We start from the raw sequence: 12,339 nt of genomic DNA on the forward strand, positions 1-12,339 counted from the left end.
CTAAATTTCAAAATCCGAATACTGATGACGATATCGACTCAGATCTGGATTTCGATACACCTTCAGATTGATTGAACAAATAATCTCTTGAATTGTATATTTTTTTGTATTTTTCCCATGTGGAATTATTTTAATTAAATTGTAAATGGCCCGAGTATTATTACATTGGAAAAAAATGATCAATTCTATGTTATAATGATGCAACAACAAAAATTGAACGCCAATACTGAATTCTATACGTTCTAGAAGGTAAGAAAACTTTTTGAGCGGACGGTACGAGAGAGATAGGTATCCTTGAAAATCGCCCCTCTCTGTCGGCTCGCGTCAGGCGGATCAGTGCCCTTTCCAGTATATACTACATATCAGTGTAATCACCCGTCGACAGCGTTGGCTATCTGGGAACTAGAGAGAGTCTACTGGAACGCAAAAGTGACGGTCATTTTGGGAAACGATCCTTATGTGTATCACCATCTATCGGAATTCGAGAAAATTATAGACATTTCGAGGTAATTTGAGAAGTTTCTTGAAATTTCAAAAAAATTCAAGGAATTTCTAGAAATTTCGAGAGGATTCAAACAGTTTCCAGAAAATTCGAGGAAATGCAAGGAGTTTCTAGGAAATTAGAGAAAGAAGGCAAGACCATGGACGCATCCATGTACAATTACAGCTATATCGAAGATACAGCCACCTGAAATTTTTTTTACTCTTATTTATAACCCTCACGCCTGACCCTCGTCATCTTTGGTTTTGACCCTTGTTTCCGACCTATATTTTTGACCCTGTTTCGACTCTTGTTTCTAACCCGAACTTTTGATCACCATCATTTCCCTCACACCTGACTCACGTGACTCTTAGTTTTGACTTTTATTTCAGACCCTGATTGATTTTATTGATTTCTGATTCCCACACCCAACTCTCGTAACCCTTTATTCTGAGCTTTTCCCTTTCAGCTTTCAGTTTGAATGAAGAATTAACTAGTAAAACTAAAAGGATTGAGGTAGATAAATTCTATGAAAAACTGAGAACGAAATCTGAGAGACAATGAGCTGGTCAAGTTGCCATGGAATACCCCAGTTACACTCAAGTAATTGAGTTTTCGGAGATGGGTATAACATAAAAATGTTATCGAATCCCGGAGTTGACGAATACACTGTGGGCTGGAACCTGAAACTGGGGAACATTGAATGCAGGTCGAGTCAATTCTCCAGATGAAAAATGCGTGGTATATTCGAATGTATCGTGTGAAATTTTTGGCTGGACGTAATTAGATTTCATGTTGCATACTATTTAAAATTGTTAGTTTACTATTACGTCCTTTACTCTTTAGTGGTGTGCCATTCCGGCCCGTCCGGTTCGAGCCTGTGAGCTTGAAATTTTAGATGTTTGTTGTCTTCGGACGGCACAAACCCCTTAATTTTTTGACCTTGGGACATGTGATTGTGCGAATTTCATATGGGGAATATATATGGTGGGATTACACATATTCAACATGAAGGACACCACTCAATTCGTTGAGGGGAAATGCTAATTACAAAAATTAGAGAAACGCGAAATGAATAGGTCTCTGTATTTACTACTATGTTTAGGGAATGCTTTACAGAACAGATGACAATCGAAAAACTTGAAACATCAATTATAATTAGAAGGAAAACAAAATTTAACCCATAATCATAATAAATTTCTGTAAGTCTCAAGAGAAAAATAAGAATGCTGGCCAAATTGATAATATTTTTCTCATTGAAACATTGAAATGAGTCCACTAAAACTATCAAAAAATTCGCGAAAAGAGGCAAATCCGTATAGAGAGAGATTGATCGGAAATTGGAAAGAGGATCATCCTGTCAAGTGTACGCAATGCCACAAATTTCATGGGGACAATCAGAGTCGTGAGGAGAGTCAATTAGTGGAGGCAAAGACATCAGAGGAGACATTCAGTGAGGCTAATTCCGCAGGGAATACCGAGGTCACTAGCTGAAAAAATTCATTAAGCGAATAGAAAAAGTTTGAAAGAGTGATGAATAAATCAAAAACTGTTTCAGGACGAGTATTCATCAATCAGGGGGATGCAAGAGGGGGAGTATCAATCAATATCATACCCTTGCCGAAGAATGAAAACATACGCAGAAGTAGTGCTGGCAAAACTGAAGGAGCTCCAGTGGCGTCGCGATCTCCTGGAACGTCATTATACCAGCGGAGTTAAGAAAATAATGAATGATTACTTTTTCTGGGATGGGAGGAGTCCCAACGGTCAGGCGATGATTGCACCGGGAAATGAAGAACGCATGAGAGCTGGTGGAATGAAAGTAAATATTATTCTTTTTTTGTGTGCAACCCCTACCAGTTGCACTCAAGCCAGTAGCAAGCGACCGGCCTCTGATTTTTTGTGACTCAGCACAATTTCTAGTTGTTTCATTATTCTTGGAAATAAGATGAAATGGGCTATTCATAACGAACTTTGAGTTTTCGGCCATAAAGATTGACATGGATGAAATGTTCATCGACTTTGTAGCCAAAAAATAAAAATTTTATTATTAGAGTCAATGTTTAATTCACACAATAATGATACTGCAATTTAAATGTCTTATCGAGGGGCCTATTCTCGAGTCGATCGGAAATATTTCCTTCAAGAAGTAATGAAACTTACCATAGGAGTAAAAATTGGATTTCAAGTTTTTTCGTCGACAGATGACTATTTAGCAATACCCAAATTCATACATCATCAATAATCTTGGTATCTATGGTGTAAGAATTTGGGTTTTGCTAAATTGTGGTCTGGAAACGAATAAACTTGCAATCCAATTTCCACTCCGATGGTAAAGTCCATCGCCTCTTAACGGAAGTGGATCTGTGAACGGACCGCCGAATCCACAAATCCAATCATTACGTTTACGATGCGACTTTCGATAACACATATATTTCTGCTTCATTAGAGAATAAGCCCCTAGAAATAAATACATTCAATTTAGGTTCGGTTTCAACAGCTTCAGTTGACTAAACTGTCGGTTAACAATCAGGTAGCTCGTGAGGTGTACATTGGAAGAAATAAATTTTAAACAGCTCATAGGGCTCAGTACAACTGGACCTTAAATAACCAATCCAAATATCTTATCATTTTTTGTTTTAACGAGTGTCTCTGCATTGGGGTTGTGGATAATTTTCTTATCTTTTGTCGGATATAAAACTTGAATAAAAATTGAATAAATTATAAGCGATTGAAAACGTTTGCACCATGACATAATGCCAGAATCCCTATCCCTATATTGTATTTATCAAAAACATTGGAACCAAAATGACAACTGGAATCAATTCAACAAGAATAAGCTGATTAAGCTTCAATGTTGATTGCTCCAAGATGTAGATTTTGGAGCAATTAAAATTTTCCAATTATTCGATGGCTTTCCGTTAATATTGATATGTTTCTACAATTTCAGAAAAATCAATCCTACGGGGTACGCTTGGAATGCGGTTGTATTCACAATTGTGATAGAACTCGACAGAAAATTTTATCAAATTCAGCCCACAGCCCATCAACATCAGCTAATTATTCCAGCGAATGCAAAGGGAGGTGTCCTTCGAGATCCGAAGCTGTCCGTTCTTCCTGAAATACTGCGTTATTTTATTTTTCTTTGTCACTAAATATAGACAGCATTGAAATATCACGTTTCGTTCAATTTTTTTCTACGTCATGGCAAACTTCACGAGTAAATTAGTCACAAGTTCATCTTGAACCCCAAAATTTTATGTAAAAAATACAAAATTACTATGGACATAGATGGAACAATTTCTCGAGTCAGTTTAACCCTCGTTAAAGCAGTATTTCATTACGTTGCATACAGACTCGTAGTATTTTTCCTTTTCCTAGCTAAAGATGCATTGGTAAAATATCTGAAGACTGTTTTCAAACCTGCGCATAATAAAAGATCAATTGGTACATCAAGCACTCAGCCATGCCTCCCTAAGACGACCTCTGACTGATTATTTCAAAAGATCAACTTTGATGAATGTCATTTTTTACGGTAAGGAAATAGTATTCTCTAATTGAGACATGTTTAAGGCTCTTACTTATGGTCCTCACCAATCAAATCCACAATCGCTAATTCGCAGTAGTATCTGCACTCATGTATCTTGAATTAGGCAAATTTTAGTTTGAGTTCTTCCATCATGTCTACCGTAGTGGATCCTTTCGCTACCGCAAATCATGACGAATTTGTCTGGTCTCATCCATTATTTTTGAAAACTACACCGAGACTATCGCCTAAAAATGCTGGTAAGAGATTGTTCATGCCTAGGATAGATCCAGACGAGTGTCGATGAGATGTTCATAAGGTTGAAACTCCTCTGAGCAGCTAAAGACAATTTGTCCACGATCAATTAACACGGATTCGAAAAAATTGTTGAATTTAATTCAACATATCGGCATTATATTAATCATAATTCTATCATTTTTCTTGCTGTTTTAAAAAATAACCGTATTTCTCTCAATAAAATAGGCTCATAATATATAGAATATCCAGCACCGCCCAAGTGAGCCTCTCCATGTGAATATAGACAATTTATAACATTTTCTTGTTGTCCAGATACAAAGAATTAGCAAGAAAAGAAATAGATCTCTGTAAAGATATTATACGAGTGAATCAATAAATGACAGTACTGATGTCTCACATGTTGGAAAATCCCGATGCATCAAACTTAAGAAGTGTTTATCAAGCAGCCTATGACAGTAACAGAGAGGTTTCCATCAATTATCAGCTGTTGATGGCAGCAGTGAACTCACCAGTCAATTCATCTATCAAACATGTGATTTCGCAACTACAAAGTGGATACAGAGATCCAATTAAGTTTCGATACAGTTTCGTGGATATCTCTATAATTGAACCTACTGAACCTATTGATTTGAGTCGAGGTAACTAAATTATAAAACATTTTACCCTTGACATCAATTTATTTTTTCATTTCAAGTGAAGCATCTCTTGAATGCATCTATTCTTTCGCATATTTGCAGAATCCAACTTATTGTACGCGCGGTCAAAACCTTACACAGGGAGATCTGAGTATATGGACACATTTAATAAACTCGGACATAGCAATCTGAAAAAGCAGTAATTAGAACAGCAGTATTTAGAACCTCTGCCATCATCTCGGAGACAATGAAAAGATTGTAAAATGTAGAATGTGTGAATTTTCGGAAAAATAAATACAATTTATACATGTTTTTTTTATTGAATTATGTGAACGTGGCTACTTGCTTAAGACAAATGCTTCATAGAAATCAAGATTATCTTTCATTCATTAAAAATTTGACATGAAAGTTTCGAGCGTATCATAAAGAATGAGTGAGAGATTATTCAATGCTTTCAAGTCTGTATATAAAACTGAATACTCAATCCATAAACTTCCAGAAAAGTCGAAGTAAGTTAACGAATGAGCGAAGGAAATATCTTTTTTAATAAATTATATCCACTAGATATCCTCATTACGACTGCTTTGAAAATTCATTACATAAGGGACAACGGATTGATCTCCAATTTGCTGCTGCTCGGAAACTCAATGATGACGAAGCTGAGAAACTAATTAAAAAATTATACTTAGAGAGATTGCAGACGGTTTATAAACTCGACTATGGAATCCCACGTAAATTGCACTCAATTCCGCTGAATTGCGGTATTAATCCCAGTATAATTTCAGTGGTAGAGACTAATGCCAAAGAGCAAAACTCCACCTCACAATCAACTCCAAGGGAAAGAAAAAGAAAACAATTGGAAAACGAACTTTTGAAGTATCTAGATGATTTGTATTACAATCCTTATGATGACAAATTTCTGGCGCCTCCAATAACCGCGAAACGAGGTAAAAAACCAATATGCAATAAACAATGAGCGTTGGAAGAATAATTCCTTCCGCATTATCCAGAACATTTGGACATACCAACGATTTAACATTCCTTCCCAGACAGCAAAACTCGACGATTTGCCGTAATTTATCGGCAAATGGCATTTCGTTAACGACAAACTTTCCGATCACTGTTTGCTGGGTTTTCCAGAAATTATATTAATTAATTTCTGGAAAAGGAGTAGGGGAGTTCAATTGAAGGAACTTTTCGTAGAGTTACCCATCCACACAGTTCGTTCTTAGCTAATGTTTGAAAGAACAAACGTTTAATGTCACCAGGTCGCTAACACGGTGACAATTTTACCCTCATGATAAAGCCATTCAACTTGGCTTGGTGCAAACGACCCTGAGACCTTCACAAATGTTTATCGACCTCTTCGATCCAATATTTACATTCACACTCATGAAGGAAATCGTTGATTGATGAAACATTGAAAACAAAAATCGTTTTTAGTTTTCGGATATGCAAGCCCAAATCACCTCCATCGTATGTTATCATCATATCAAGGAACAATTGGTCGAAATGGAGCGGAAGTGATGCTCAGAATGCAAAATTAATGTCGACACAAAGAAGAAATTGAACCAACGATTGAAATTTAAACAAAACAAAATATAGAAAAATCATGTTGTTCGAAGTAGACGACGAAACAAGAGACTTTGTGACTATCTACGATAGAGATTACTTTTCCAAACAAAGAATTTGTGTCACTAAATTTAACCCAGCTCAGAGTCTTGGAATATCTTCAAATTTTAACAACGATGCCTATGGAACAGTGTATCAGTTGAATTTCTCTAAAAATCCTGGTAATTATTGGCATTATTTAACTTGTGAGTTTCTTCTGATGCAATTTTTGTTATAACGGGTAATGGAAGCAGCCGATGGCCGTCATTACCATAATATTTCAGTTGTTGGGGATTAAATTTACTAGTTATTTATTTTCTATGTGCTGCAAGCCGAAAGTCATGGCTCACAACAACAGATATTATATCCTTGTATTGATCTTTCACAAAAATTAAGATGAACAGCTTAAATGACTACAAATCATTTGAATTATTCAAACGACATAATTTTCAGATGATTACTTTTCGCTCTATAAAAAACGAACCGGTGTGAGTGTATCAGATCTACAACTGCCTAATGATTGGGTGATTCCTGAAACAGTACATCGCAAATTCTATCGCTATCCTAAAACCATCGAAAATAGTCCAAAAATGAAAAAACCCTCGAACAATTTAGACCCGAATATGGAGCAGAGGAGAATCTTAAAAGTTCAAACTGGTGATTCAGAATATGTCGGTGCTATTTGCTCAACTGGCGACAGAATTGTCAGAGAGAAAATTCTACAAGAAATGAGATCATTTAAACAATCGCGAACCATCAAAATGGATTGCTCAACCATTAAAAGAAGTTCTTATTGATGTGGAAATTCTAGTTATTTTTTCTAGTGACACGGAGTAAATATTGCAAAAAAATTGACCGATTTTAAGTAGATGAATTAAGTATTTAAAACGCAACATGGCATATAAGTTATAAGAAAAAAAAATTGATTGGGGTGTGAATGACACAAACGATCTGAGGTATATATTAAACCCCTCAGTTGATTCTTTGGCTTTTGACAGTCACATTCCTTTTTCATTTTATCCTCTACACAATTTTAAACTCAAATAAGAAGTGAAAACGTTGTGGAGATGACAAATAGTACAACTGATCAATTGCCATACATTAAATCGAATTCGATTAATGAATGAGGGATCATAGGATATAATAAAAATTATTTCAAGGTAGTATTAAAACAAATTAGTCGAAGTAAATATCACTGATAAATATTCCAATAAATTGTCACGTGAATCAGTACAAAACACAATCGCACCCACGCACTTTTGCCTCTTATTTACGTTGTCTAATCAAATACTCTATATTCTCTTATCTTTCCAGTTGTATGTATATTTTTTGGTTCTATTCTTCAATTCACATATTTACAACTGCTTTCTCTTAATTAATTACATTCCTTTAATTCCCCCGAACATTAATTTTCGAATGAATCAAAATTTGACAAAACCTATCTTTCTCCGAAATTATGACATTAATTAACCGGTTGCTGTTAAATGATAGATATAAGTACGAAAATTCGGCGGATAATGAATAGATTGGTCGGCAATGATTGCTGGTTATCTGGTATGACAAATTCCGTGAATGCTTGAAAAAATTGATTTCTAATAAATGCAATATCAAGACCAATATATTCATTAGTCATGGTGAAACCTCTTAAAAAATTTGTCTCTGAATTTAACTAATTTTTGTACTAAATGAGAACCTCGTGAAAAAAGAAATTTTATTCAATTATCCACTGCAACTATTCAAATATTTAAAAAAACACTTATGGAAACCAATACAGTGGTTATATCTGCACATCAGCGTGTCGCTATGAGAAACACTCATCTCGGGGAGAAATTCTGAAGGAAGTATCTCAAACTTTTAATTTAAAAATACGTAGGTGAGAATTAGCAAACGTGACACTTTTGACTGTTCTAACAATATTCATAACTTTGAAATAAATTTATTAGTCGAGTCTGGTCCGAGTGAACTTTGTATGAACAAAATTGTACTACTTCCTCAGAAATTAATTGTTAAATTATTCATGAGTTTGAGCTTGATATAATTCATTTGAATTCAAGAGCGATAGCAGATTTGTTGTAAATCTCATTTTATAAGTCTCAGAAGCGGCTTTTAAACAAATTGTACTGCTTAACTCAGGCTTTGAAATATCTCATAAAAATTGGTATTTTCACAAAAGTTTTTTACGCAGAGAATTCACCTCTATGTTACTGAGTGTGCGTTACATGTGTTTTCATGAAAGATTCGGGAGTTACATTGTTTCAGAATTTTATCCGGGGATACGTATTCCTCATTAAGACACGTCAACATGTATCTTGCCAACAAAACTCAATGAATCAAAAATTGATGAGTTGAAATATTCGAATGCGTTCAAGAGGAAAATCGCAAGAAACTATAATGGGAATAGAAAATTCAAATGTATTTACAATCTCTGAAAGTTTCGTAACGGACGTGCCCCTTCCGTTCAAATGAATCTGTTAATCTTTTTAAAATTACTTATTTAGTTTTCAACGACCGTCAGACGTAACAATCCCACTGTCTCCAATCATGTCAGGCAAGGAAGTGCCTCCAGCTCCCTAGGAGATAGTTGATAAAACAATTATTTTTACGAATTGCATGTAGAAATAATGAAAAATTATAGTATAAAACTACCTCGATAATGATGGTCGATCCCATGTTGTCAGTATTGTGATGCTGCACATTTCCCTGACTAGTGGGCAACGAAATCGTTCTTATAGTATTTGTGCTCGTCGACGTTGATATGTGCTGGGCGATCATGGGATTTTGATTATTCCTGTGGCATCAATTGATATTTTATGTAGACAATGACTAGACAAACATGTGAAACTAAAAATGCTTCAAATTACCTTCGTTTTTTCACTTGTCCAGAGTGAAATCGTCCACCTTCCCCTCGAATCCTGTTCATGGCATGACGATGACGTGACTCGTGAAGATATTTCTACAGAAAGAAATTAACTGTCATCATTACTTGAAACTTCAGAATTTACAATCACTAATTGCAAAGAAAAAGAGCATTTAGAATTGAAATGATTACCGGTCTTTCTTTGGGAATTTTACCCTCCGCCTCGAGCTTGGCACGAGCTTGTCGACGTTTTAGAATTCGCCTATATTGTTTTGCATTAACATAAAGTGGTTCTTCTTCCAAAAATTCAGCATTTGGTAACGCCACTCGTTGAAACTGAGCCTGCCCACTGTTTCCCGGCACCATCTGTATTTTCAATCGACAGTGAAATTGGTTAGAGAATATGAGCGAATCCGCCAATTCTGTATATGAAAAATTGCCTCAAAATTTTGAAAGTTTTTTTCCTATTCCTTATCTATTCCTTCTATTCCTTATATAGCGCCACCGGAACTCTCTAACTCAATTACTGGCGGAGATGAAGATTGATTTTTTTTTCGTCTAAAAACTTTTTTTCCCATTCTAATTACGAGCCACTAAAAACAACAGAAAAAAAATAAACATAGATTCTGTCGGAAATTGTGGCAGCTTTGAAAAAAAAATTGTTTTTTATGTATCTATGTATTTTGGCATGGAAAATTCAATAAAAAAGTTTCAAACGGACATTTGGAGTCGTTCCCGACCCGTTTTTGTATTTGTTTTTTTCATCGGAAAGTTCAGACAGTTTTCTAATAAAAACGTATTTTTATGTTTGGTGCTCTCACCACCTCAGAGGTGGAAAACAAAATTTTGCTCTCCCAAAAAATTCATTTTTCAAAAATATTTTGAAATCTAAGGGGGATAGAGAATTTTTGTAGAAATCTTTTTTGTAGAGCACTTTTTTCAAAAAAGCACTTTTGAAAATTTTTCCATCTACCGTATATTTAGAGATATTCATTGAAAAATTATCTTCAGATTCAGCTACCTATTATTGTGTTTGCAATATCTTAGAATCCTTATATAAAAAAAGCATGCACTGGAAACTGTCATGGCGGAGAGCATGTAAAAAATGTCATGGCGGCGCATGAAGGTCCTTATATAATCCTTATATAAAAAAAGCATGGACTGGAAACTGTCATGGCGGAGAGCATGTAAAAAATGTCATGGCGGCGCATGAAGGATGCATTCTCATCATGAGAATGAGCAATGCGGCCGCGACGGCGCTGTTCAGGGAAGCGCGCGTAAATTATAAATCGGATTCTTTATGTGAAATGAAAAATTGTTCGAATGATGATTGATAATTGGATAACTTGAAAGCCAAGAATGGAATGAAACAAGTGGGAAATTACGTTTATCGTCATATAGTATTGTTATTTTTCCTTATTGTGATATTTATCACACATGCAGTCACTCAAAAATATGTTTTGGGTGTTTGGGAAATTGCTTTTTTCTCCATAATACATATAGTATGGTTATTTTTGCTAATAAATTAGCAATACACTTCCGAATGGTCATTTTGCATATTATTTTCTTCTGTCGTATATAATTCATCGTTTGATAATCCTCTTTTTTTTCTATTCATAAAAGATACGAAGGGTAAAACTCGAATTGAAAAAAGTCGAACGCCGAAAGTCGAACTCAAAATAGCTCGAATGAGGAAGAACTTCGGCGGGGACACCGACAAGTGGCATTGAAAAAAAACGGGTACTATAAAGGGGAATCTTCATAAATAATTTCGCGAGAATGGGCGTGACTTTTGAAGAGCATTTCTAGCCTGAAATAAGAAACGAGCAAATAATTCATAAAAATATTTTTCATCACGCTGTGACGAAAAGTGAACTTTTCGGCACGCTCCGCGTGCCTAAAAGTCCGATTTGCGCCACATTGTGATGAAAAATATTGTTCGTAACTCGTGAAAAAATGTTTTTTTGCACTCGTTACGAAATATACTATTTTAGTTCTCATTCTCAGTCAATGTACACATTAATGTATTGGTTATGAAAGTAAATATTGTAAATTCACCGAAAAAAGGTCTCATAAACAAAGTTGGAGAATCGCAAATTAACAATAGTATGGAAATATCGAATGAAAATTTTGAAAAAAATAGAGAAATTTATTGGTTTTTTCATACTCCAATTTGACAAAATTTTCAAATTTCTGTAAAAGAATAGAGAAAAGTAGTAAGTTCTGAAAGAAATTGCCTTCTCCCGGAATTATGAAAAATTATCGATGGTGAGAGAGTACTTCAAGTTGATGTTAGGAAATCAGAATCCTTATCTTATTTTTGGAAAAAATTCACGTGACTTAAAAAAGGATTTCTAACCTCAAATAAGGAATACATGAAATACATACAATCAGTGCATATTTTTTACATACGGAATTGTTTGTTATGACTGGAATAGAAAATCAGGGCATAGATTTTGCACACGTTTTTGTTTATGATAAATGGAATGGGAAATCAGTGCATATTTTCCACACAGATATATTTATGTTGAATGAAATGGAAAATTATTCGTTAGTGATGAGTGTTAAAAATTGACAAGATGGTTGAAATAGTTCATAATTAAATAAACTTGAATGTCAATCGTGGAATAAAAGAAATGAATCTTATATTCTTCCAAATCATTCAGACCTAATTCTAAGTTGTAACTATTAAAATATTCGTGTTCCATTTTTTCATTCGATTTTAGTTCAAGGGTTTGTTAAATGAAATCAATATTTATTTTACAAAATCAAAGAGTAATGAATTTTCTACATGACATAAAAAAGTCTAAATTTTTTTTATTTGAAGAATTTCTATCATCTAACTCCTTCATTGAATTGGCCAGTAAAAGTTCGCAAATAAAGGCATTCCGCGAATAATTGCCTTTTTCAACATTCCCTTTGCAGGAATGAATATGGAAATGCTCTAAACTTCTAAAGACATCATTTTTTT

The 12,339-nt window shown here is 34.7% G+C and overlaps 3 protein-coding genes and 1 pseudogene across 3 annotated transcripts; 3 read left to right on the forward strand and 1 right to left on the reverse strand.

Annotated features, from left to right (window-relative positions):
* The first annotated feature begins 973 nt into the window (after positions 1-973).
* Positions 974-3,627, forward strand: LOC107046360. The gene is made up of 3 exons (XM_015268961.2): positions 974-1,963; positions 2,040-2,303; positions 3,432-3,627. The coding sequence occupies exons 1-3, from the start codon at positions 1,751-1,753 to the stop codon at positions 3,600-3,602; spliced, it is 648 nt and encodes a 215-aa protein (XP_015124447.1). The 5' UTR covers positions 974-1,750; the 3' UTR covers positions 3,603-3,627.
* A 534-nt stretch (positions 3,628-4,161) lies between these two features.
* LOC107046361 lies at positions 4,162-5,169 on the forward strand (annotated as a pseudogene).
* A 1,343-nt stretch (positions 5,170-6,512) lies between these two features.
* LOC107046362 lies at positions 6,513-7,308 on the forward strand. Its single transcript, XM_015268962.2, has 2 exons — positions 6,513-6,693; positions 6,965-7,308. Exons 1-2 carry the CDS (start codon positions 6,513-6,515, stop codon positions 7,306-7,308), a joined length of 525 nt encoding a protein of 174 aa, XP_015124448.1.
* A 383-nt stretch (positions 7,309-7,691) lies between these two features.
* Positions 7,692-9,736, reverse strand: LOC107046363 (nuclear transcription factor Y subunit alpha). The gene is made up of 4 exons (XM_015268963.1): positions 9,561-9,736; positions 9,373-9,464; positions 9,158-9,299; positions 7,692-9,081 (listed from the first exon to the last, which is right to left on the reverse strand). Exons 1-4 carry the CDS (start codon positions 9,732-9,734, stop codon positions 9,013-9,015), a joined length of 477 nt encoding a protein of 158 aa, XP_015124449.1. The 5' UTR covers positions 9,735-9,736; the 3' UTR covers positions 7,692-9,012.
* Positions 9,737-12,339: the final 2,603 nt, after the last annotated feature.

This window comes from Diachasma alloeum, unplaced genomic scaffold (genome assembly GCF_001412515.2).
Source record: "Diachasma alloeum isolate Michigan unplaced genomic scaffold, Dall2.0 Dall_scaffold_01335, whole genome shotgun sequence".
Classification (NCBI taxonomy): domain Eukaryota; kingdom Metazoa; phylum Arthropoda; class Insecta; order Hymenoptera; family Braconidae; genus Diachasma; species Diachasma alloeum.

What these genes read in the sequence shown, in the direction of transcription:
- LOC107046360 (XM_015268961.2), top strand. Translation starts at nt 1,751, where the DNA reads ATGAGTCCACTAAAACTATCAAAAAATTCGCGAAAAGAGGCAAATCCG. An exon ending in ATTCCGCAGGGAATACCGAG is followed by an intron (nt 1,964 to 2,039) that starts GTCACTAGCTGA and finishes AAACTGTTTCAG; the next exon opens with GACGAGTATTCATCAATCAG. An exon ending in TGAGAGCTGGTGGAATGAAA is followed by an intron (nt 2,304 to 3,431) that starts GTAAATATTATT and finishes CTACAATTTCAG; the next exon opens with AAAAATCAATCCTACGGGGT.
- LOC107046362 (XM_015268962.2), top strand. Translation starts at nt 6,513, where the DNA reads ATGTTGTTCGAAGTAGACGACGAAACAAGAGACTTTGTGACTATCTAC. An exon ending in GAATTTCTCTAAAAATCCTG is followed by an intron (nt 6,694 to 6,964) that starts GTAATTATTGGC and finishes CATAATTTTCAG; the next exon opens with ATGATTACTTTTCGCTCTAT.
- LOC107046363 (XM_015268963.1), bottom strand. Translation starts at nt 9,734, where the DNA reads ATGGTGCCGGGAAACAGTGGGCAGGCTCAGTTTCAACGAGTGGCGTTA. An exon ending in AAATTCCCAAAGAAAGACCG is followed by an intron (nt 9,465 to 9,560) that starts GTAATCATTTCA and finishes TTCTTTCTGTAG; the next exon opens with AAATATCTTCACGAGTCACG. An exon ending in GGACAAGTGAAAAAACGAAG is followed by an intron (nt 9,300 to 9,372) that starts GTAATTTGAAGC and finishes TTGATGCCACAG; the next exon opens with GAATAATCAAAATCCCATGA.